Source organism: Pomacea canaliculata, linkage group LG1 (assembly GCF_003073045.1).
Source record: "Pomacea canaliculata isolate SZHN2017 linkage group LG1, ASM307304v1, whole genome shotgun sequence".
In the NCBI taxonomy this organism is placed as follows: domain Eukaryota; kingdom Metazoa; phylum Mollusca; class Gastropoda; order Architaenioglossa; family Ampullariidae; genus Pomacea; species Pomacea canaliculata.
Window position 1 is genome coordinate 8032923 of NC_037590.1, and position 25404 is coordinate 8058326.

The window sequence follows — 25404 nt, forward strand, 5'->3', positions numbered from 1 at the left end:
ATGTCAGAACTGAAACTGTCATAGCTCAGATATATAAGCTAGAGTACTGTACGTCAGATTACAAACTCGATGTTATTGATGTTTTAAACTTACTTTCACTCTTGAGAAATATTTTTTTACTGAATCTTTGCTAAAATGGAACTGTAGGATTAATCACGGTTTGATAGCATACAACCGCTGTTTTGTAGTCCCCCAACAGTGCACTTTGTCGTCTTTTTTTTTGCATTTTCGTGTATTTCTGTCAAGTTCATCCTACCATGGACGTGTATTTAATCAGATATAAGGGGATGTAAGCTCGTGATCCTACCGTACAGCATTCAAACTACAAATGTATAAAATCTACGAGAAACTGAAAAAAAAAAACTGAACTATCAAAATATATATCAAATTTCACTTCTCGTCAAAAATTATTTCTTTGATCAAATTTGCATACATATATACAAACAGAACCATTTTCTCTTCCACAAAAAAACACATCCCACGACAGCACACGCAGTTTGGAATGGCGTCCATTGTCCTCGCAGGTTTGAGTAAGCAGCTCTCTGCATTTTTGTATTTTGGATTATTTTCGTTGAGTTTTTTTTTTCTTTTTTGTGCCCATTGTATAGACCAGTCCATTCCTTTTTTTTTTTTTTTCTTTGCCTTGTTTGCGTGAAGGACTGTTTGACTTTTATTTTCCTCTACGATTTCAAATTTCCGTTCGACTGCCAATCTTTTCTTCCCGACGCCATAACGGTTTCTTCTGCTTTTCCAAGTCGTTATGGAACTTCCACAACTGAAAGATCAAACAGTCATCTGCTGTAGCATTTTTATGCAGTTTTTCTCTGCTTCGTGATTGCATCGATATCGGCAATCTTCTGGCGATTTCGTATCCGTTGGCCCGAGTATCTATTGATCTATTCTGTGCACCCACAGACGATACAATGGCGTCGGAGCTGTAGATCTGAACTGTAACAACTCGCAATTGTGGTCGACATAGAGGATGCAATATCCAACGATCCAAGCTCTCCACTAATATCAATGACAGAACACCTGGATTTTAGTCTTTGTTTGGCGTGTGTGGTGGTGGTGGTGGTGGTGGAGAGTTTAGCTCTTTGTTTGCTGACATATAATGGACTGTGTCTGTATGTGTGTTTATGTACAGTTGTGTAATTGTGTCCTGCTAAGTCGGGAAATGCACTGTATAAATTCCTTTTAATAATAATATAATAACAACAATCCGACACTCATAACCAGATGCCACTCTTAGTATATCGTTACCTAATTAATTCGCAAATTCTTCATCACGCACATGTTTCAGTCAGACCAAAAATATAGTAAATAATATTTACTACATGTATCTTTGGTCTGACGCTTCTTTGTGAGCCGGTAACATGCCCACCCCGTCCGTGTGCACTCCTCAAGATTTGCAACCACCCAGTGCGATGCAGTGCCATCTTCAGATTTATGTTGTCAGTTCCTGACTGTCAGTTTACACATTAATTCTAAGCTCAGAATAAAAGAACGAGAAGATAGCAGTACTGGTCACTTTATAAAAAAAACTAATACATGTAGATTAAACATACGTGTCACCAGATATGTGTAATTGTCACGGCTACATTCAACCTCTAGCAGATGGATTACGTTGTGTCTGGACGACCCTGGCGGTGCCGAGATAAGTTTTGTCCTGGGACTAGTCAGATGTATATAGCTGCCACGTCCAGAGATAAACGATGTTTATACGTAACCGCGATTTACTGTAATATTAAACGTTCACAGTTCCATAAACTAAGGTGACCAGACGTCCCGCATTTGGCGGGACAGTCCCGCTTTTGATCTCGTGTCCCGCCTGAATATCGGGGGGACGCCCAATGTCCCGCTTTCTGGCTTTCTGGCAAGTCCATCAAATGTCCCGGTTGTCTTTAAAAATCACTTTTTTCGGCGTTTTTTGACGGTGACGACACCATCAGCGGCACGTGTCCCGCTTTTGCCCCCGAAACGTCTGGTCACCTTACATAAACTATATACTTTAATTGAATCTAGAGCATCGAAACATTTTGTGAGCTGACACCTGAGAGGTGATGTAAGCGAGGTCGATAGCTCATCGCACCTGACACGTATACTCGAGCTGGCACTGGTCTTCATGTAGACCACAATTAAGTACTCTACGAAACTGTATATACACAGTCGATCGTTTTTGATGAACCGCTAATTCAGTCACAAAGGAAATTCTTCATCTTTTACATTGCGATAAGTCCTTTGAGATGGCGAGTAAGTAAACATGTGTGCTACTTTTGTCGTATTATTGTTGTTTCAGTAGCAGATGTTAGCTTTTTGTTGTCGTTGCATGGCAAACTCAATAAAACTTTTGAGAACCGTAAATATCAAGAGCTTATCGTTTCCATCAGCGAATTTATGTGCATCATCTGCCTTTTCTACTAAACTAACATTATCAGGTATTTGATCAGTGTGGTTGTAAACTATCAAGGCACTTGAGTCAGGAACACTTGTAAGTTTTGATAGTTACAGAAAAAGGTGATTGCTGAGAACTCTAGCAGACGACGTGCTCGTCGTGTGTGACGTGTAACAATAATCTAGCCAATCAGATCACTCCAACTCACTTGGTGCGCCATGTTGCAGAACTCGTGGTTCCGGAGAAAGGAACAAAAGCAACCATAGCCTTCCCACTGAGAAGTATCAAGAGGGCCTGGTCGAGACCAGTGGCATACATCATGTTGGTTGGAGCGGCGGCAGCATTGTGTCTTCTCATCAGTCTGACTTCGGCTGCAAAAGGACCGAAAGTCACTGACAAGGTGAGTATTTAATAGTCTGCACTGTTTGCAAACTTGCGTGAAGAAATACAAATTATAGTACATATAATACATATCAAAGGTCTTATGGGTCTTCAGCAGCCGACTCGCTAAGGCGGACTTGCTCGATAAGAATTCCAGCTAATGATGTCTAATGCCAACAGAACCAGATCTCAAACCAAACCGTCATGTCTAGGATCTTTCTCTCCTAAACAAAAACAACCGGAAATGGTTGTTCTCCGCTAACTCTTGAACCACAGGTGTGCTTTTTTTTCTGTTAAAATTTTCTTGCGCTATTTCAGTTTACCTGACATGTCATTCGACAGAGGCCGCCTTAGCGAGTGTGGTCGGCGGTTTTACCGTTAGTGAGTGCTGTCTTCAAGTTCTTAACCTGGGAAAATTCTGGCGCTCTTGTCGACTGCTTTCGTTGGTTTATTCCATGGGTGGGGAACCTACGGTCCGCGGAATCATTTTGATCCAGCCTAGGCAATCGCAGATTTCAGTAAATCTATAAGCTTTTTCATAACAACATAAATTTATAGTTAGTGGACAATATTAATAAGGTAAATTTTGATGAACAAGAAAGGAACGTTCATTACGGGATAGACAGGACACACAAGAGTACATAATGGGACTAACACGCATGCCACGTATGCCTGCGGCCTAAATGAACAAGTTTGGAAAATTATACATACCCCAAGCCGAGGGTACACTGCTTCCGGCTTGATGTCGGCTGTTGATACGTGTAGCGTTCTTCGACTATGTTGGCTCATACAATAATCATAGTAGCAGAAGAATGATCTTCAAGTTTTCTATGTATATTAGTGAACAGTTTAGGCTTACAAATGTCCAACATTATCCTTTTATGGATTTCTAAAGGATGAGCAAGTAAAAAAGCTTTCACTAGTAAAAAAATTGTTTAGGTTTATAAGTTTATTTGTGCATGTGTAAGTATGTCTATGCGTAGACAGTTTGTAAATGTCATGAGCTCCTCCATCAGAAGTAGGTTTGTGTGTACTAATTTACTTTCACTGTACATCCACAGACAAAATCAGGACAGTGTCAGACAGGCTGGGATTGTAGTTGCACAAGTGTTAACATTCTATGGCAAAATTATAGTTTGGTTGACTAGGGAAAGCTAATTTTTAAGTAGATAATCATGCATGGCCTGTGAATGATGTTATAAATATCAAAATGGTCCTCGGAGTTAAAAAAAATTTTAAAACATCCCTGGTTTACTCAATATTAAGTTCCTCTACCTTAAAGGGATTTGGCACTATTGAAGAGGGGTAGATCATGAAAGAATTCTTCACACACCCCTCCCTTATGGCCAGGCCTTTCAACAAAAGCATTTACCAGAGAAAAGTGTGCTCCAAGATGAATTCTGAACTCAGACCCTCATGATCCAATCAGCTGTGTTTACAAACGAGCATTTTTTCGACTTTATCTCTCTGGAACTATGATTATGATAAATGGTTTTGGTCTTGACATGCAGTGCTGCATGCATCTATTGATGTCTAAATGAGCTCAAGACCATTAGATTATTCACTGATTCAGTCTTCCTCCACCCCTATTTAGGACTGGCCAGTTCTCTGTAATCTAGCTACAGTTATATGAAATACCAACTACGTGGCGATAAATTGAAGCCAACCAAACCTTGTAATTATAAGAGAGATATTCATAGAGTAGAAGAAATCTGAAGTAATATAAAAATGTTTTTCATGTCTCTAATAAAACATGACAGGTATTGTATTAATGGTTGCACTGTAAGCTGCCTTTTTTTAAAAAGTGCATATATATATATATTTTCAGGTTTATTTTGATATTGAGATTGGTGGAGAGCCAGCTGGAAGGATAGTCATTGGTCTTTTTGGAAAGACTGTCCCTAAAACTGTGGAAAATTTTAAGGCTTTGGCCATCGGAGACAGGGTAATGTCTTAAAACTGTCGTTTGAGATTTTAACATGTATTGTTTCCTTTTGAAAGTTTTAGTATTTCGAGAGATTATCATTCAATTCACTATTTTGATAATGTTGCAAATTAAAGAGACAAAAATTGTAGTTGTGTAGAAATCCATTGCTCTATAATCATAAAGTATGAAAGCAATCTTGGTATTTAATTGTTGTTTTATGTCTTTATCAGCATGAAAAAGAATTGAGATTGTGGTTGCACTTAAGTACATTAATTGTTGCAAGTTTTACCAATTAACAAAATATGTTTCCATGTCACACACTTTTAAGATAGTGCGCAAATTAAAAAATTGCTGCTTAAGCTGAGTTGTATGCATGTTGTTTTAGGAAGATGGTGGCACTAAACTTACCTACAAGGGGAGCAAGTTCCACAGAATCATCAAGGATTTCATGATTCAGGGAGGTGATTTTACCAGAGGTGATGGTACAGGAGGTATGGCCACTATTCTAGCATGTAACTTCAAGCTTGATATTTCGTCACAGCAATCCATTTAGTCATCATAAAATCTACAAATTAGCATTTTTGTAACTGTTTTCCCCCTCTTGTTGATAAAATTTTTTAAATCTGTTTGTTTTCTTGCTGAAAGACTGCTATATTGACATATTGCAGACACTTAAGGTACCAATTTCAGGGTATTTATTCAAAAAGTTTGATTATTGGGATTTATTTTGCATTGGACTGCTGTATAAATACTTCAGCTTTGATTGTATCTCAAGCTAAGAGTAATCAGGTCAATTTTTCTTTTGTTGATAAATCATTTGGGTTTTTTGTGTTGTTTTTTTTTTTTTGCACAACACGAGAGTGTCATTGAAGTTGTGGTCAGCAAGTGATCCACTTTGATATTTTATTCTCATGAGAACATTTAAATGTTTCTTCTTCTTCTGAATGTGAATTTTTCAAGAAGACTTCATTAGGTTTTGGTGGCTGAAGCCTTCTGGAGTGTAGCATAATGATGCACAGCTTTCCCAGAACCACCAAATCAGGGAAACTAATTCCTCTTAATGTCAAACAATATTTTTATTCTGCTTTTTAAAATTAATCTCTAGGATATGTATTCTGCATTTGTTTAAATTTTATGCAAATGTTTGTGTGGTGTTAGACAATGTAAAATATTTTGTTTGCACCTACCTGCACAGATTCACAAGGTATATAAGAAGAGTGACAGATTCTATTGTGGCCATTTTTTTTTTTAAAGATTACTGTCTAAATCGCATGCATTTTTCTGTTTCTCACTTTTACCTCTAAGGTCGCAGCATTTGGGGAGAGAAGTTTCCAGATGAAAACTTCAAATTGAAGCACTATGGATCTGGCTGGCTGTCCATGGCTAATGCTGGAAAGGATACAAATGGATCTCAGTTCTTTATCACAACCAAGAAGACCTCCTGGTTGGATGGACGACATGTGGTTTTCGGAAAAGTGATTGAGGGCATGGTAATTGTCATTTAATCCTAACCATTAGATTTTGATTTTTAAAGTACAATAATTTTAATTTCACTTTATAAAATGCATTTTTTTAAATTGCCTGGGTCAGAACATTTTTTTTTTTTTTTTGGCAAGCAGCCTACTTCAAATATGTTTCTGCTATTTTCCAGAATGTGGTGCGCAAAATTGAAAGCAGTAAGACAGATGCCAGAGACAAACCAGAAAAGGATGTTGTCATTGTTAACTCAGGTGCTCTTGAGGTTGAGGAACCTTTTGCTGTTGAAAAAGAAGCTGCAGAGGAATAGTGTTGAATAGTGTTTACTAATGTATATTGTACCTTTTTTTTTAAAGTTTTTTCCTCCATGTTTTGTGGTATTTTGTTGATACTATAAAAGATTGCCATATGTTTGCATGTTAAAAATGTTGGTGATGACATTTATACTGAAGAATGAATAATTTTGCATATCTGCACTAAGAGTGTCCGTTGTTACATCAATACTTTCTGGATCCAAATTCATTGATTTGTACTTTTTTTGGCAACAAATATTCAGAGAGGCACTGACCACCTTTGAATTACTGGCATGTGTCCATACTGTATTCTAATTCTTGCTGATTGCAGCTTAGTTATCAGGGTGCAAACAGCTTAGTTATCAGGGTGCAAACTCATTTGATCAAAGGCATTTTTCACTATTCATTTGACTGATGGGTGTGATACTGTGAAAGAGTTAAAATGAAATAAAATGAGAACATTTTGGATAAAAGGAAATGAATGAAACTTGAGTTTTGTACAATTTATTCAATTATATTTTCAAGCATGCAATTAAACAAAAAAGTTTTAAGGAAGCAAACACTTTAAAAAGATCGAGTAAAAGTAAGATTTTTCATGATGAAAAACAAATCATGTTTTGAGATACTTTTGAGTTGGAACAAGTGACTTTGGCCGGCTTTTAAAACTCTGAGATATTTGCTTTCTTTGTCTCAGTATGGGCCTTTCTACAAAATGATTCAATGTCTGTGGGCTTAACAAGCCTTCTCTATTGAGTAAATTTTGGATGTGCATATATCTGTGTGCCAGATCTTGATTGCCACTTTCGCGTACTTTTGCAGCGACAGTTTCAACCTGGAAAAAAAAAAAGAAATTTACTCGACTAACTATTTTTCTATTTATACAATGCTTTCAAAAAAATTGTAGTGTCAAATTTGAGCTACCTTTCGGCAGAACATGGCACTCGCTAATTAAGGCATATTTCAAAGTGCTTGCCATTTAGCAACGCTGGTCATAACCATGTACATGATGCTACCAAACACTTGTTTTAAGAGTATCCATATTCCAATAATATACGCAAAATAGATTTACAGTGTTTGAGAAGATGGTGCCAACGCGTGATTGTGTAGGAACATCAACCCACAGTCCTCCTTCCATTAAGTCAAGAGCATCTTTCATCTGCCCAAGTTGTGCAAAGGCAATAACCTGCAAGGACAATTATGTATCCAATATACTGCAACAACTCTAAATTTCTTTACTCTTAGACACTTAAACAGATTTTGGTAAGATAGCTGGTCATCAATGATGTGACAAGCAAAAGGTGGTAACCACATGAAGATATTTTTTTTTCTTTCTGATACTGAGGTTTCCACCAAGTAAGAAATTGGAAAGATGGTTCAACTGCTTCCTCTACTGAAACAACCTTATAAAATGAGCTCTATTATCGTGATTTCTCTAAAATAGTAAATGAATTATGGCTCAGCAAGGTCCATTGGGACAGTGTCTGTCACCACAATACTGAGAATCAGGGTTCCTGGGATCATATTTTGTTCTGGCAAACCTCTCTCTGGACGTGTTATCTATTTACAGGGCTGACCCTTGGTGGTTTTCTTCAGGTACTCTAGTTTCCGCCATTGCATTGTGGGTGTATGCATGTAAAAAAAAAACTTTGAGGCTGATTTCTGGGATATAGCATGATATAAATATTTACTGTAACTGTTACACTGACCTCTTAAGGTAGCTATAACGAGAACAGAACTGAGAGTTAAATGCATATTACCTTGACATTCCTGAAAATAGATTCTTTATTCGAATCGTTACAGAGATGGTTTGCAATGTCCAGCGCATACACTGGATCACCCTGAAAAAAAAAATCGTAAAGAAATGGTGCTGTCATATTCTTGAATCTTAAAGTCATCTTTTGCCAAATAAAAACAAAAAAATAAAATTGTAATGTGTATGCAACATTCAGTTTCAGGCAGTGCTATCATCTGCCACAAAAAAGTCTTTGAGACTTTTTAAAATTTATTTAGAGAAAAACCAATATACCAAGATCTACGTTCTGACTTCTGACATCACTGCAGCCAAGGATAAACTGTTAAGCTAAAATACAGCAGGCCATCTTTTTTTTTTCATTTTGTTTAGATACCATCGAGAATGAAGTCTTGATCTCTTTACAAATGTGAGTAAGTTTGGTAAACTTAAAGTAAAAATGATAATCCACAAATGCTCAAGTGGGAGAAATAATGTAATAATAGAACCAGAAAATTTTTTAAAAGTTAACATACCCAGATAATTAAAATAATGATAATTAAAATAATGCTGATTTAACATAGGATTAATTGGAAGCTTAAGTTCACGTGCAATATTATTTACCCTATAAATAAAGGTAAGTTTCCACATGCTGAAGTGGTAAAAATACAATTTCTTTGGTACGCCATCTATTATTATCCACCTAGCAGCGATAGGATATTAAGACTCATCTAATAAGAAACTTTATCTCTGAAATTTGTTAGCACATGCCAAACATAACAAACATTTACATTAACTACTGAAATTAATGGAAAGAACTGCTAGTACATAAGACAAATGTTTAACACCAGTTTCTTCAAATGTACGCTTGGCATGTCTGAATCATGAACACAATGAAGATGTGCCACTCAAGCATGTTTCTCTTCAACAACACATGAAGTGTTAATAACTCTAATTTCAAATGTTTCTTTGGTTCTCAATAAGCAATAAAAAAAATAACAAATATGAAGCATGACGGGCATGTTTAAACTAAACTTTTCCTGTAAAAATTCTACAGGAATGTTATGAGCTAAATCAATTTTTATTGAGCCTACCTGATTTAAAGCCAGTCCCGCAGCAAACAGCATGCTTCTTCTTGACAGTAAAGATCTTTCTTTTCTGCTTTGTTCTATATACTGCTTTGCTTCCACAAGAGCTTCTTTTGAGTTCTTCATCATGCAAAAAAATTAAATCTTCCAGAAACATGTACACAATCTTTTCAACAATATTAGTTTCACCAATAAGCAGTGTTCCTGAATGTTTGCATTTCTGACAGCCTGTTCCACTAACAATACTTGTAACTGACACTGAGCAAACACTAAACTGTAACTGCAACTTATTCACTACAATAGCTGGAATAAGGAACTTTCATGTTGATTTTCTAAACAGCTCTTGTATTAAGAGCAGAATCCTAATTGAAATAACATGTTAATATGAGGTTACAGAAGTTAGTAAAGAAACTGTTCTGAAGTCTTATGAAGGTACACGCATTAACTTTTCATTTTGCAATTAGACCCTTTACAATTTAACATTTCTGAAAACCTGACAGATTCACCAAACAGTACCATCTGGTATAAGGCTGCCAAAGCCAGTGTTGTGCAGTCTGGGGGATACTGGACTGGTGAAACTTTAGCTTCTTGCATCTGGCAGAAGGTTTTGATCACAGCCTGATACTGACCTTCATTGTAAAGTAGGTCCATAAGCACCAGACAACACGTAGTTTTGGAGAATACATTCTTCAGTTTCTAAACCAAAGTTAAAGCATGTTAAGTCTCTAACTTCACATTTGAAACATATAGTAATATTTCTGTGCAGTATAAGCTAACACCAAAAGTATAATACCCAATGGAGGAAGCAACTAAAAAAGTGCACTAGTCACCTCTCAATAGGTCCATTTCTTACTCTGCATCAAATCACTAAATCAAAAATATTCTGTTCTACAGTTTTACAGTGGTGCAAGACACTTCTGGAAATACTGGTTTATAAGAAGAAATATTAGTGACTGTTTCTCTGAACATAAACTGTCTGACAATCTCCCACCAATTCTGGAGAAAACCTACACAGCCTTGTGATTGATGTACTCAACTTCAAAGCAGTTTGCCTATTTAAGGCCATCTTATGAATTGACTAGAAACCCTTTAGTCGCGCAGCAGTGGTGGGTACTTGACATTTTAGGAAGAGTAAAAAGTACTGGAAGGAGAAGGCTGGATCACCTACAACATGCCATACCTAAACATGGTGCTCCACTTATGATTCACTGCTTCTACTACTGCTAGATTAGAGGAATCTTTTCTTATGCCATTGGCATATGCTTCAAAGCTCTTGCACTGGGATAAATGACACCACAAATTTTAGTTTCCAAAAATGAAATGAAATTTTAAAAAAATTTAAAAGTTGTTAGTGAGTCTACCAAATTTTTACCTGATCTTGCCAAACAGCTAATGCTGTTTCAGTATTTTTGAGGATATGCAAAAGACGCATAAACAGAGGCCCCAACTGGAAATGTCTGGAATGTGATTGACCAGGCACTATTCTAGACACACACAAAAAATGGTTTTGTTTTTTTCTTCCAATTCAATTTAAGCAATATGTTTGTAGCTAAGGTCTTGAATAACAGATATCTATGTTAAAATGACTTAACTGTTGTATATGCAAACTAACATTTCAATAAATCAAAATATAGATGACATACTTGTTACCTCCATCTGCAACCTCTTCATCTGTATCCCTCTGCCCATAACACTTGTGCAGTAAGTCTACTATTAATGATACTTCACTCTTTGTTGTGGCTAGATAAATAAGCTTCATTACATCCGGAATAAGTGTTGTGGATACAGTTGGATCATCTTTTGCAAAAGTAAGTTTCTGTACAAAGTTTTCTGAAGAGAAAATGAATGTAAGATCTTTGATAAGTTTTAGCACAATCAAAAAATAAAAAGGTAAGCATAATTCATGAGCAAAAAACCCAGATAATTTCTTTTTAACTGAATAAAGTTAAATACAATTTCAACATATATCTTCCAACCGATTTTGAAATATTGCAATACAACCTGACAAACTCTCTTCTCAAAGCATTATGAACTCATCAATAACTCTGTTAGTTTAAATACTTCAACCTACTGCCTCCTTTTCAAACATGACAAATTTCCTAACAGTTAAAAAAAAAAATGTGAGAAAATTATACACTATTAACTTTCACTTAGAGCTACGAACAAATGCTGTCAGCAGACAGCTAAAATTTTTACCTCTGAGAGTTACAACAACGATAGTTTAGTTTAGTCCTTTTTACTCCTTGGGGAGCATAGGGCCACAACAATAATTACAATAAATAACAGTATAATTTCTGCAATAATTTATCAGAAACATAATTCCAAAAGATGTATAATAAAATGAATATGCTAAACAAATAATTTATATGTTCTCATATCATCTTAAAATATATAAGTTTCTTAAATAAAAAAAAACTGCATTCATAACAATGCGTGCAAGTTTCTTATATGCACGCGTATATATACATTTGTGAACGAGAAGGGAGCAATCAATTATACCCATCTCTTGACCAATGTTGTCTTTTTCAAACAGTCGAAAACGCTTGAAATTTTCGATGCCAAGGATGTCACCACTAAATAAGGTTCGTTTCACTGCCAAGGCAAAACAGTTTCAGCTATTAGTCACCAAAAAATGACATGAGTAAACTTCTTCTCTCAATCTTTCCCCCTCTCTCCAAACTCGATACATCATATGGTCCTTACTCGATCTCGCCGTGTATGTGTGAAAGAGGCGTACGCACAATGAAAGTAAAAGCAAAGATCGATCTTTGGTAACAGGAAAGAATGGTATGTACGGTTCGTGGGCCATCAAATCACTGACGAATGCTGAGTTTGAGTTAGTGTAGTTGAAAAGCACCTTTAATATTAATAGTAATAAAATTAATGAACGCTGAAAGGAAAACTTGATCCCTGTACGATTTTGTCATAATCAAAGTATACAATAATTTTACTATGAGTATTACTTACAACATTTTTGAGCGTAGAAATGTGTGCATTCTTTAAAGGTAAACTGACGAACTACAGACAGAGAGGAGTGGAGCAGACGAATCGGCACGCGTGGGATAATAGTCGCCATTGTTTTTCCCTCTACGGCCGACAACTCTGCAAACAAACGTGAAATGATCTATATATTTACACATTGTGCTGCGATTCCACATATTCACCCATTTCCCAAATCTACTCACGCCTTTACCAAATGTTTTCTGCGGGGGAAAAAATCATACTAAACTGCGCACAAAACTCGGATTTGATCAAGTTTGCAAAGATTGATGTAATGTCATCAGTTCATGCCCTTGACCCGTGCGTACGCCGTTGCCACAGCGAGTATTAACGTATCCAAGTGTGAACTAGTTGAGTGCGATCGTATGTACGTGTTATGTGCATTAGTTTTCTCTTATAAAGCGCATTAATTGACCCTTCTGCTAAGTCGGGAAATGCACTATATATAAATTCCCTTTATTATTATTATTTCTTCGTTTTGGATTATGTTCATTCTTGCAGTTGGCTTGTTTGCTGCCCTTCTGAAACATATATCGCGCAGCTCTAGTCATCCACTGTAAAAATGTTGCCCAGATACTCTGATGATTAAGTGGCATGCCATTGAGCCCGACGGCCTGCCTATTTTACCATAATAATCTCGATCTGGCATGCATGTGGAGTCGCGTATCATGGTTTTCACGTCCAGCTTAGCCTGTTCACTTGCTCTTGCAGCTGTTATTGTGTTCATTCAGCAACTCTACGACAAACAGCAGTTCATTCAGCATTTCCGGGTTCGGATTTTCTTTGACCATCCAGAATAAAAGCTCACATCCCTGTCTGACCTGTTTCAAACCATTCAGTCAGACCTCGAGATTCTCTGCGCTTATGCTGGCTGTCTCTAGTGTTATTAAACAACTGTCCATTCACACCATAATTATAGATACATATCCCAGAGCTTTGTTTTGTTGCAGTGACTTTCTTGAACAGAACAGAAGACTGCATCCATTCTTTAGGCCATTCTTTTCGTTCCTGGATGTTCTGGCTCGCGATAAAGTCATGTTTCTGAAGCATAAGTACTCATGTGTCGCGTTATCTATCTATGCTGCGATGGAGCGAAGCTCGACAGCTGAACGCGTGAAACTGAAGGTCACTATCATTTCTTCACTGAGGAACAGCCTTGACCTGCATCAACATGCAACGCTTTAATTCTAAGAGAACTAATCGCGACTACATTTGTTCACATTTATTTCGCTCACCTCGCTTTCTTTTTTTTGGATTCTTTATGTTTAGGATAAACATAAGATTATTGGTAAAAACGCTGCGAGTCCATCATGTATGGGCTCTTATATATATACATGTATATCCCTTTTGCCCCTTGGATACCTTTTTCGATTTTTATTTATTTGGTACAGAAAATGTTTTCTCACGTCATATTTTTTTTCTAGCATCTCGAAATTGTGTGTTTGTCGTATTTTTGTCTCCCACTACTCTCGACTAGTCAACTACCGTCCATTAAGTGTTAAATGTTTCAGACGAGACATACACTCTCACTATGCACGGTGCCATAGTTATCGGATATTAAAAGGCAGAATCTAAACTGTAAAATGTTTTGGCAAGACAACGCAAAATATTTAGTATGATTCCTACAATTATGTACGAAATCAAAGCAAGCAAATTAAAATGATCCAGAGAGAGTCCAGGGGCTAGATTTGAACTCAGGGCCTCTCACTCCGTAGTACCTTTTATTGGTTGTTTGGTGGGAAGGGTACCGTTAGCCCGGAGGCGATTTAGCGCTAGAGAGGGAGGGGTGAGGAAACTGGAGAACACACCCGACGGTCGGCACCCCGAACAGACATCACACAAAGAGAACCACCCGACCCTCTTATTTCCCTCACCACCTACACGTACCCTTTCTAGAAAACTACCTACTATACCTCCATCCTTTGTTGCTATAGGCAGCCCCGACCATCTCTCCATGTGTTCGACTGGGCACAGGGTCGTCAGGCGGTGAGTTACGATCTGCTACCCTGATTGCCTGTGTTTGTGGCTGCTTACTTGTATGTGCGCGCGGGTGAGTGTGTCGGGTCCAATTCCACACAACTACATAATATAACTACATAATTATGATAGATGAATACACACACATAGACGCACAAGTTAACGTTCTCCTCTACAACCACCACTACACACACACACATGCACTCCAGCAGTACAAAACAATTTGCACATGGTCATATACATTAATACACTTTACTACGTATTTTTGAGACCAGACAGTACAAGAGCAGTACGTACGATATCTGAGTTGAAGATGGGAGAAAGTTAACGACGGGTGGTGCCCAAATTAATGTGGAAGAAACGAATTTTCTTGTAGTGGACATTGTTTAAAATGCAAAATAATAAGAAAATGCACTATATATGATAAAAAGGTAGAATTAATGTGATGGGATGAATGCTGGTCTAATTTGTTTTTGTCTATATATTTATTGAAGATGATCCGCTTCGATTAAAATTGTTTCCCTAGCGCGAAACGCGAGGGTACATCATAACAAGGAATGCTATCAAGAGGTCAAGAAAATGGAAGATGACCTCGAATCTAATCTAGGTGGGGTTTATTCATTTAAAAAACAGCCATGATATATGCCATATTATTTATATATATCACAATGGGATATATACTCAAGAGCTGGAGTAGGAGATTGTATTTATTTCCAACATTATGGGCGTCCATTAAAGAATTTCATTTTCATAAAAAATAAACGTTGTTAAAAACGAAGACTCGCGACTCCCCATCTCTAAAAACGATTAGATTAGAGGAGGGGTACACGTGTGTGAGTGTGTTGGGGGAGGGGTTATCTACCAGGTCAAGTGTCAGGTTGAAAACGAGGACACGCGAGTCAGTCGTCTGCTACTTCCCGCAGTCCGCCACAACACTGCAGCAAAGCATGGCAGACACCAACCTGACCGCTATTCTGTACAAGAAAGACGATTTGCGTCTGGTAAGTATTACTATGTATATTCCATTGCCACTTCAGAAATACTTTAACAAAAAATTAATTGGCCAAGGAGTATTTAGTTAAAGTAGTTTTAACAGACAACGATATTTAAAAAAAAAAGTAATTATTCATGAGCAAATGATGAGAAAGTCGAACTGTTTTAAATCATAAAGCATTCTCACAGTCGTATATCTCCAATGTAACTGTAGCTCAGACTGCATGATTTCTTTCTTGTTAAGTGCAAATGTCGTACAATAAAAGCATTTATTTTGTGGTGGAGCCGGGAGGGGGGCTATAGGTTGAAAAATCTTCAACATTAAGTGGGCGTGATAAAGTGCAGTCACAAATATTTTTGTCGTTGACAGGAGGACTTGCCAGTACCAGAACCGGGACCTGGCCGTAAGCATATCTCATTCACCTAGTACTGTAGTTTGCTGTTTTCACTGTTTTATTATATTTCTCACTGAAAAATATATACGCAGTAAAAAAAAAAAAAATTATTTTGGTATAGAAAACATCAGCAACCTACAGAAGAAGATTGTAGTATTGAGGTGCAGAATGTTATGTAATTTTACGCTCATTCTGAAAATGATCACTTTATAAGTTCTAAAGGAGCGAAATTTCCCGGTGCTCTTACAGAAATCAGAATGTATGGTTTTTTAATGTCCTAGCTTGGCCTAACATTGAGTACGTGTTACTCAAACATCACTCATTTCAGCATATAATGCATTCTTTAAGCCCAGATACAGTTTTAGGGTTAACATCAAGGGAGTTAAGCTCAGGTACATATTATGGTTTTCAGACTGCAATTCACTTTAAAAAAAAACAAACGTGTTTGTGAAATGTAGATATTGAACTAAGAATTAATACTGTAATCAAAGTTGAAACACGTGGACAAGTTCATGTTTTGAACAGCTCTTGTCTTGTCTGTCATTACAGTATCGATCAGCTAAAAATTCATTGCATCTGTAGAGAACAACAAAGCATGCATGAAAAGTAAACAGAGAAATCAAGAAATGATAAGAAGACATAGCAATACGTTTTGGGGTGTGTTGCTTATGTCGAAGAGGGGTTAGGGAGATTAGGAGTCCACCAGCACACTAGTTATAAGACGAAGTACGGGAAAGAAATGTGATTTTAAACATTACTTCAATGCTGGAATGAAGGTACAAAAAGTAGTAGCACTACAAAAGAAAACAAATGATGTCTAAACTTCTTAGTCTTGTACAGGGCACAAAAAGTAGATCAACGTATGTGATGTGACCTACTTTATTCCTGGTTTAATTTTAATGCCTTTTTTCTCTTTCTTTTTTTATCTCTTGACTGGACAGAGGTGCAGTTATGCATGCAACAAGTGGGAATATGCGGGTCTGATGTGCATTATTGGACACATGGAGAGATTGGAGATTTTGTTGTTAAAGCTCCCATGGTTCTTGGTCATGAAGCCAGTGCTGTTGTGAGCAAGCTGGGACCCGGTGTCACATCTCTTCAAGTTGGTGAGTTAGGTTTCTTTCTTACTATCTTACTATACTAGTTGGTTGAGGATAAAATGTAGTTCCTCTGAAAAAGAATTTCATACTATTCAGATCACCACTTCACAAGCTGCTTCCCAGCAAAACTTGTTTTATATGAGTTAGGTTCACACACATGTGGAAAAAAAGATGTTGGAGATGTTTACTATGCTAACAGAGGTCAAAGCAGATGAAAGAAGATTGTAAAGTTATAAGGGAGCCACTGTTTGAAATTAAATTAAATTCTTCTTATCTTATCAGGAGATGCAAACCTAATCACATGGCTTTAGACGCCATCAACATTGTACAGTGTCCTCAGTTTCCAAAAAGTGAGCATCTGAGTGCTGTGATCTTTACTCTTTTTTTTTACTTTCCAGGTGACAGGGTAGCCATAGAGCCTGGTGTACCATGCCGAGTCTGCAGCTACTGCAAAACTGGGCATTATAACTTGTGCTTGGACATGAAATTTTGTGCTACACCACCCTATAATGGCAATCTAGCACGATTTTATGTTCATGATGCAGACTTCTGCTTTAAGTAAGTACTATTCACTTTTTTTTTTAAAAATGTTGATATTCATAGGTTTAATCCTTTTCTTACGCTTCACTACCAAAAGTCTTCTAAAGTGCATCAACTGTTTTGCAAACTGTGATGAGAGCTGGGTTATGTAAAAAAGCACTATGTGATTTGCAAAAGGATATGAATAAATAAGGGACAAAACTGTTGACTCCTTCAAGAACTACTTTACTATGAACATCTCTTGAAGAGCTAAACTAGCAATCAGGTATTTTGACTGAGCTTTGTTGGAGACAGTTTGCCAGTTGCTCACTGTAATATGGATTTGCACCACAACAACCAGAAATGACAATATAATGGTAATACTTTTAGTGTGTAATTAGCTTTCCATTCCATGCATGTATTTAAATACAGTGTACTTTCGCACCACCACTACCATTGAAGGGTTCAAAAATCTTCATTTTCTTTACGTAATTAAGGAGTTGTGTACTGATGGCACATGATGCTGTCAGATTCACATTTTAAAGGAGCAACAATGAGTGTAAAAAAATCACAAACAAATTATTCCTTATTCATCTCCTAATCTCCACTTACCAGGATAACCATTTTCTGGCTGTAAAATATCATTTCACCTGTTTACTGGTATAATGTTTACCTATAAGAATGGAACAAATTATCTGTGTGATTACTATCATGTGATAAAAGCAATTATCATTGTGATAATGCACATTGAATAAGCTATTCAACCTTTTATTTCTCCTTCTCTAGAAGTTTATTTAATCTTTAATTAATTAGGTCATAATTTTAAGAAACACTCCCTTCTCAAAAGATAGGATAAGGTTTAAACAACACCAGCTGTTCAGTAGCATAGACTTTTTTTTGGTTGGGTGAAGAATGGGAAACAGCCTTCCAGCCAATGTATGTTTTTAAGAAGGAGCATTATTAGAGTCTCTTTGTCTTTTTGATCAGGCTTCCAGACAACGTCAGTTTTGAGGAAGGAGCAATGCTAGAGCCTCTGTCTGTTGGCGTTCACGCATGTAATCGTGCCAATGTTCGCTTGGGTAGCAAAGTGCTGATTTGTGGAGCAGGTGAGATGACACGTAAAGTTAAAAACTGGTGACAAATTATATTTTTTTTGTCTACAAAAATAGTAAGAAATAAAAGTATTTATAACAGAAAACTGTGATAATTATAAAAGAAATACTAGACATTAGAAAATAATCAGAGATGTGTGAACATGATTTTACTTATCCAGAGAATTGAATCAAGTTATGGGTATAATATGAATATGGTATTTTTGGATTTTAAGAAGAAAATTTAAACAAAAACAATTTTCTTTGTTAACAATTCTGCTAACATTATTTTTAAAATAACTGTTTTAGTCAGTGTTAAGTCCCCAAATCTTCCATTAGTAACATTTCTTGAAAAAAATTACCATGTTTAGAAAAGGACTAAATCAGGATGATAGCTATGCTTCATCATTAATGCTACAGCTAAGAATAATTAGTTTACAATGATGAGCTCAACTAAGTCACTCGGAAAACTTACTTTCTGGCTAGAGTGAAAACATGAAAGTGTCTTTACACCCAGCTTTTTAAATTTTGTTCATGTCATATTTGTTTTGTTGTTTACAAGGACCGATTGGAATTGTCAATCTGGTTACTGCCAAAGCCCGAGGAGCAGCTCAGGTAGTAATTACAGGTATGTCAAATTTAAGTAATTTTATTAGAGGTGTACAATTGGAGGAATGTGAATGATATAGGTTAATAGTACTTGTTGCATTTTATTCTGTTGCCTGTTTTATTTCTCTGTCTTTTATTATTATTTTGTATTTAAAATCAAAGATATTTTCAATCATAAATGAAGTATTTCTTTATAATGTGATCTTTTTAAAATTCATGATTCATGAGCCCCTTTTCAAACTGTGAAACCACCATTATTCACTTACACTCTTTTAACCAGGCTTACTACAAGAAAACAAAAAGGTTCATCAAGAATGATATATTTTATAGGTTCGGAAATACTCAATATTTTGGATGAACTACTGTTGTCTTTGTTGTAGGTTCATGATATGTGTGGTTAAACATAAAGTTTTCATTGAACTGCTCATTTTGGTTGAACTTGGCTAAATATCATAAAGGGTTTTTCAAGAATGTCTGGGAGACAAAGCAGTATCTTATGCGTGTAATTTCTTTTTTAATGTTTTTTCCTGATTTTCAGATATTGATCAGAAGCGTCTTGACTTCGCAAAGAGCATGGGTGCTGATGCCATCATCAAGGTGGCAAGTCCAGACGCGAAAGCTATAGCTTCACAAGTTGAAGAAGTGCTGGGAAGCCTTGCTGATGTGACCATAGAATGCAGTGGTGCACCTCCAAGTATACGTACGGCTATTTATGTAAGTTGTATCTTGAAGAATGATGAAATATTAGTGAATTACTCATTGTGATCTTAGGAAAGCAAAGGTTAGGATTCTCTTAGAAATCAGAAAAAAATGGTGTTTTATTGATATTTTTACATTTATTTACTCTTTTTTTTTTTGCTGTAGTTATTAATGATCACTCCAATTGTTGGCAAGATTTAATTAAATTGCTCATGTTTTTATCTTACCATGTGAAAGAAAAGATTAACACCTTTTCTGTTGTAGTCAACACGCTCTGGTGGCTGTGTGGTGTTGGTGGGTCTGGGACCTGACCTTGTGGAACTCCCTGTGGTAAATGCTGCAGTCAGAGAAGTCGACATTAGAGGCATCTTCAGATATGCTAACTGGTAATAAAAACTTAAAATGAAACCTTTTTTATGTACAGAAAAGATTCTCTAATGTGAGAATTTTCTAAATTTTTTGCTTTCTGATTTTTTTAGACATGTGACTAACGATAGTCAGAGAGTATATATTGTCTTTCTTTTTTTGCAAGAGAGAGAGCAAAACATTCCAAAGTGTAAGAAATATGTGTTTTCTTCAACTTTGAAAATATGTGGGATTTCCTTTTTTTTCAGCTACCCAACTGCTTTGGCTATGGTTGCCTCTGGCAAAGTGAATTTAAAACCAATGATAACTCATCGATTTACCTTGGAAAGATCCATCGAGGCCTTTGAAACTGCCAAACGTGGAGAGGGTGTAAAGATCATGATCAGCTGTAGTAGAGAATAAATCTGAAGCGTTTGAATATGCAAGACGAGTTCATGGAAAAAAGTGAAGGGGTAATTTTCAAACGGGTATCCTGGTCAATTTGAGTGCTTTAGAAAATATTAGTATTTGGTTGTGTATTTAAGCATTTATTGGTTTTGGGGTTTCATTTTAACACTGTTCTGTAATCGGGTTTGCGCCTTTTTTGAGTAGTATAACTATGAATGTTTAGTGTGTTTGTGGAGATCTGAAGTAGAGGTGGATTTGTCATTTGCAATCTAATTGAGTGAATGCTATATATTTTGAAAAGAAATTATAAAATTTTGTGATAAGTAGATTTGTATTGCATACTATGATTTACTGAAGCATGAAAAACGTAAAGCAAGGACACCGGTGGAAATCCATTCTTAATTAGTGCCTATGCTTATAAATATAAACAAATGTTTGCTGAAGATGTAGTGTGATTATTAACAGTTTTGTAAAATGTGGAGATAACTACTTGAGAAGATTGCCTTTATTCAGGAAAACTTGTCAGTCAGAACAACTTTTAAACCAATTTTGAAATCTGAAAGAAAAATACGAGTTTAAGTATCCAAACTCACTTAATTGATGTTATAAATACTTTTTTATCCACTTGACATAAAAAGCGTTATAGTGCTGTATTGGTGTCAAACCATCCCCAGTTTTTAGAAAATTTCATACTGTTATAATTAATAACAGGCCATCTTATGCTACATGATTGTTTGAGTAATCTTAATCGCAGTCTCAACAGACTAGCATTCTCTGCTTGTGGCATCTGTTTACATGGCTGGGTGCTTTATCCTGATATAGCTTTAGCTGCTGGCTTTGCATAAAAGACCAATTGCACCCCCAGCCGCCCCTTACCAGACTTAGCACTACAGCCGTTCTTAATGTGAAGTCTTGATCTTGTGCCAGAAAAGTCAAGATCTTGCTTCAATTCAATCGATTGCTAAAATTTATAGTAGACTGATACTGTATATTATAACCAAAGGCATAACAAACAGATATAATGTGAGCAATATTTTCATTTCATAGTCTTTTTCTATTTAAAATATCTACTAACTTTTTCATGAGTTAAGATCACCTTTCCTACTGGCTGCTACTTTAGGAGCAAGTTTTTTTTTTTTTTGACAGTTGTATATTTAATCATGAATTAATCATTGATCTAAAGCTCATATGCTGAAGAGAATCCTCTCTTCAAAATGTGTTTATATTGTATTCTTACAAATAAAAAGCTATCACAACGTTGGTTTTGATATAAAATATATACCAGGAACCTGAAATAAATGACTTACAAACAGATTGTTTTTTGGACATGAAAAAAAAGTTATTGGTCATTATTTAATTTCTTTATCATCACAGTTTTCCTCTTTAAAGTATTGTCAGTCATTTTCATGACATTGATCATAAGCCAGGAATACTTTTAGCACTTGCATAGTTTTCATAATATGCAACAAAATTGTGCATTTCATTTCTTGAATGATTATAGTTTTGATATAGTCAGGATTTTCCTTTTGAAGGACATGATGCAACAACTGATTCAATTTTGGCTGATTTCAAAAATTTGGGTATTATTGTTTTTCTGTTTGAGTCCTGCTTTTTGGAATATCTTGTCCACCTTCAGTAGGTCTGGTGTTCTTTCTCATATATTTCTGCAAGAATATAACCTCAGGTGCTGGCTTAGCACCCAGTTCTCTCGACACCCAGTTCCTTTGGTTTCAATGATGCAAGGATTCCAGAATATTTGTTATCTTTTATAACTGATGGATTTTTTTTCCCTTTTCCACTCTTTTGATCTTACAGGCATTCACTCTCCTTTTTTTATTAGGATTACACTGTACTCAGACCTGGCATTGCTAGGGAGGATAAATCAATATCATAATAGTTAACTAAGTCATTTAAAAATACCTTTGTTAGCTTTGAAGAAAAGAATATCAATCATAATTTATCCATAACCAATCTGATCTGGTAATTCTTAGGTAATCCTGGTAATCTTTAGCTTTTGCACCAAGGATTATTGTTATATGTTACCAGACAACAGCACATTACCACTCAGCATGTGTAGGATTTCTTTTTTAACGAGACTTCAGTACAAGAAGTTCTTTTTCCTCAGAGACCTGAGGATCAACAGCATGGAGGAGGATCAGGCCTCTCCAGTACATGCAAGCATGGACTGTTACTATTAACTCTGCACTTTACCAGGATACAAATTAGACATCCCTGGAGCAGAAGTTATCTTATTCTTCAAACAATATCAAGACTGTTTAGCAACTTGGGTTATGTCTGACACTAAATCATTTGCTTTGGCCCTTCTGAAAGTTCACATGTACATTGATCACATTGACCTCATTAACAACTTAAAATATGTTGTGTTTTTATTGATTCAGACATTGAAAAAAACACCAACTAGAATGGCAAAAACAAATTTAGACAATAATTCTAACCTTACAATAGCACAGATGTGCTGAGTAGTCCTCACCATGCCTTTCAAAGCACCACAGGCATTTGCCCATTCACAGTGCAACAGATGTTGTTTTCTTAATACAAGGGGCAGCAGTGCCCCGCCAAGCCAGCTGCAGGCAGGTATATCTGCAGTGTGTATTGTAGGCATATGAAGATGCAGCTTTTCTGTTGAGAAATTGTCTTACCATGAAAAGAAAGCCTCATTTCATTATCAACAAGGACAAAAGTTAAGTTACTGTTGAAAACTGTCCTAGTGTCTGGATGTTCAGTTCTGGTGGTAGGTGATTTCTGGACCTAATGTGTGCTTAAAAATCGATTTTCCATGGATGACTTGTAGCTGGTGTAATTAATCTTTTCAAGTCTTCTTCATTCACAAGATTCAGAGGTGGTGATTATCTTTTCTGTCTTGTTTTTGGCAAATGTGGATCTTACCAATCACATTGAAAAACTCCATTCTACAGGTATGTCTCTAATTGAAATATTATATTAATAATTTTTTTCCTGATAGTCATTCGGAATATTTACTTGCACTTTTTCATTTCAGAGGTCAGATAATGCACACAAAAAAATTGTAGAGAAAGACCATTTTAAAGAGACAATAACATTGACACTACTGTAAATAATTATAGTTAAAGCCTTTGAGGCCAGCTGATGAGATCTTCTGATAGAGCCATGAGTAACATAGTCTGGGTGGGGTTGTTTGGCTTGGCAGCAGCTGGTTACATGTAGCATGCATTCTTACCTGAAGATCATTGCCTGGTTGCTCAAAGGACAAATCAATAGTGTAGTTTCATATTGGGTTTCAACAGCAATGCATTTTGTGAAACTATTTGCCTATACTGTTATTTAAATGCATATTAATAAAATGGATTGAAGTAGGTTAAAGTAACAGGTGCATGTAATTTGAGAATTATATCCTATTTTGAATCATCATCAAATTGCTTATGAATTTAAATCTTTGTTTTCCTGACAGATCTTTCTCTGGTTTCATGAGTTTTATGTAAAGGTTCACTTTGGAGTACAAATGTTAGGTGATGCATTGCTTGTGAATAAAGCACATCTTATTTATCTGTGGTATACACATACACAGTTTGTCATAAAATTCTAAACCCCAATGCTGTTGTGGCTAGCATCAATTCCTAATAATTAGCTGGCAAAGCCACCTTCTCTTGGGCTTATCCAAGTCAGATAATGTGCCACAAAGTCAGGAGAACTCTTTAATATTTTATATCATCCAATCATTGCCTCATCAAGGTTTGTTGCAATATTAATGTAATTCTCTCATCTTGCTGGACAAGACTCAGTAAAAATCATTTGCTAAGAAAGGATTCTTCTGCAAGGTTGCTGACTTGAACCTTTGATGCTGTCTTGGTTCTCAACAGCTTTTAATAACAGGTCATTTGTATTTTGAGAGAGTAGACCTATTATTATAATTCAAACTTATTACGGGTGTAAAATATTGAGACTTAAAAATTAATGATAGTGTAATCTGCTGAAGTTTGCTGGAAATGGTTTAAATGTCATCATAAAATACTGCATTCATGTGATACTTGGATGATACACCTGAAAATGAAATTATTCTGAGGGTGAGTACAATTAGTTTAAAAAACGTTTCATTGTGCAATCCCTGCAGTGTGTGTGTAAGAGAGAGAGCGAGAGAATCTGTGTATACAAGCCCATGCAGGTAGTACATGCACAGCAATTCACTAAACTCGTGAAAAAAAAAAGACTTTGTGATTGATACTTTTGTTAGATTCTAAACTCACGTGCAAACATAAAAAGTAGAAAGAATTTCATCAAATAAGTCTAGAGAGTTTTATTGCAGGCGACAAAGTGTCTTAGATGTAAAAAATATTATCCATTACAATTTTAGCCTGTTAGCTATGTCCTCTGAATCTTTGCTACTTTGGATACATGTTGAGACCCTTTGTTGGGAAAACATATTTAAAAGAGCTTCTGTTCTCACTAATGATTTGGGCAGGCCATCTGTGTCTGAACACACAGTTCACCATGGCCTAATAAAGAATCCCCTCCCCCAAACCTCTTTGTGTCTTGTAATTAACTCATCAACATTAGTAAAGCTTTGGTCATGCCAGACTGTACATGTTATTCAACCTTTTATTTGGCCCTTCCCTTCACATTGTGCAGCCCTCCCTCATTAAATGCTGTGCTCACTGCATGTTTACCAAGTACTCAACAGTCTTTGCATCATGTGCTTCGATTACTGCATTCTTACCAAGTACCCAACAGTTTTTGCACATTTGAAACGGAGCTGGGAGACTGTACTAATCATTTATCTGCTGCAGTGTATAAGTCACAAGACTGGAAACAACAGTAATCTTTCAGTCATTCTTTTGTGTATGCATATCTCACACAGATCTCACAAACTCCTTGAGAAACAACCCCCAAGAAATTGAAATCAAACTACAAATTAAGTTACAAAAAAAAAACCCAGCTAAACTTGAAACTTGATGAAGTCACTGACAATTTTATTTCTGTTGATGTTG

At 36.2% G+C, this 25404-nt stretch overlaps 4 protein-coding genes across 6 annotated transcripts in view; 3 read left to right on the forward strand and 1 right to left on the reverse strand.

Annotated features, from left to right (window-relative positions):
• The first annotated feature begins 487 nt into the window (after nt 1-487).
• On the forward strand, nt 488-6947 carry LOC112557501 (peptidyl-prolyl cis-trans isomerase B-like). 3 transcript variants are annotated; one of them, XM_025227406.1, is made up of 6 exons: nt 488-530; nt 2620-2792; nt 4602-4718; nt 5086-5191; nt 6006-6190; nt 6352-6947. In XM_025227406.1, exons 1-6 carry the CDS (start codon nt 503-505, stop codon nt 6484-6486), a joined length of 744 nt encoding a protein of 247 aa, XP_025083191.1. In that variant the 5' UTR covers nt 488-502; the 3' UTR covers nt 6487-6947. The 3 variants fall into 3 exon arrangements, with proteins under 3 accessions (XP_025083191.1, XP_025083197.1, XP_025083206.1); XM_025227412.1 differs by having other exon boundaries at nt 499-524; XM_025227421.1 differs by lacking the exon at nt 488-530 and adding an exon at nt 2229-2250.
• Nucleotides 6718-14257, reverse strand: LOC112557485 (pentatricopeptide repeat-containing protein 2, mitochondrial-like). Its single transcript, XM_025227380.1, has 10 exons — nt 14200-14257; nt 12254-12388; nt 11786-11878; nt 10930-11116; nt 10659-10770; nt 9803-9982; nt 9293-9406; nt 8227-8307; nt 7539-7652; nt 6718-7301 (listed from the first exon to the last, which is right to left on the reverse strand). Exons 1-10 carry the CDS (start codon nt 14240-14242, stop codon nt 7080-7082), a joined length of 1281 nt encoding a protein of 426 aa, XP_025083165.1. The 5' UTR covers nt 14243-14257; the 3' UTR covers nt 6718-7079.
• An 870-nt stretch (nt 14258-15127) lies between these two features.
• Nucleotides 15128-21717, forward strand: LOC112557492 (sorbitol dehydrogenase-like). Its single transcript, XM_025227392.1, has 9 exons — nt 15128-15264; nt 15627-15660; nt 16593-16757; nt 17150-17309; nt 18258-18376; nt 18924-18989; nt 19509-19684; nt 19934-20055; nt 20284-21717. Exons 1-9 carry the CDS (start codon nt 15211-15213, stop codon nt 20435-20437), a joined length of 1050 nt encoding a protein of 349 aa, XP_025083177.1. The 5' UTR covers nt 15128-15210; the 3' UTR covers nt 20438-21717.
• Nucleotides 21718-21865: 148 nt separating this feature from the next.
• The window catches only part of LOC112553739 (G-protein coupled receptor 98-like), a 66852-nt gene continuing 63313 nt past the window's right edge, over nt 21866-25404 (forward strand). Inside the window, 1 exon segment of the mRNA XM_025221157.1 lies at nt 21866-24483. The gene's annotated coding sequence lies outside the window, so the exon portion shown is untranslated.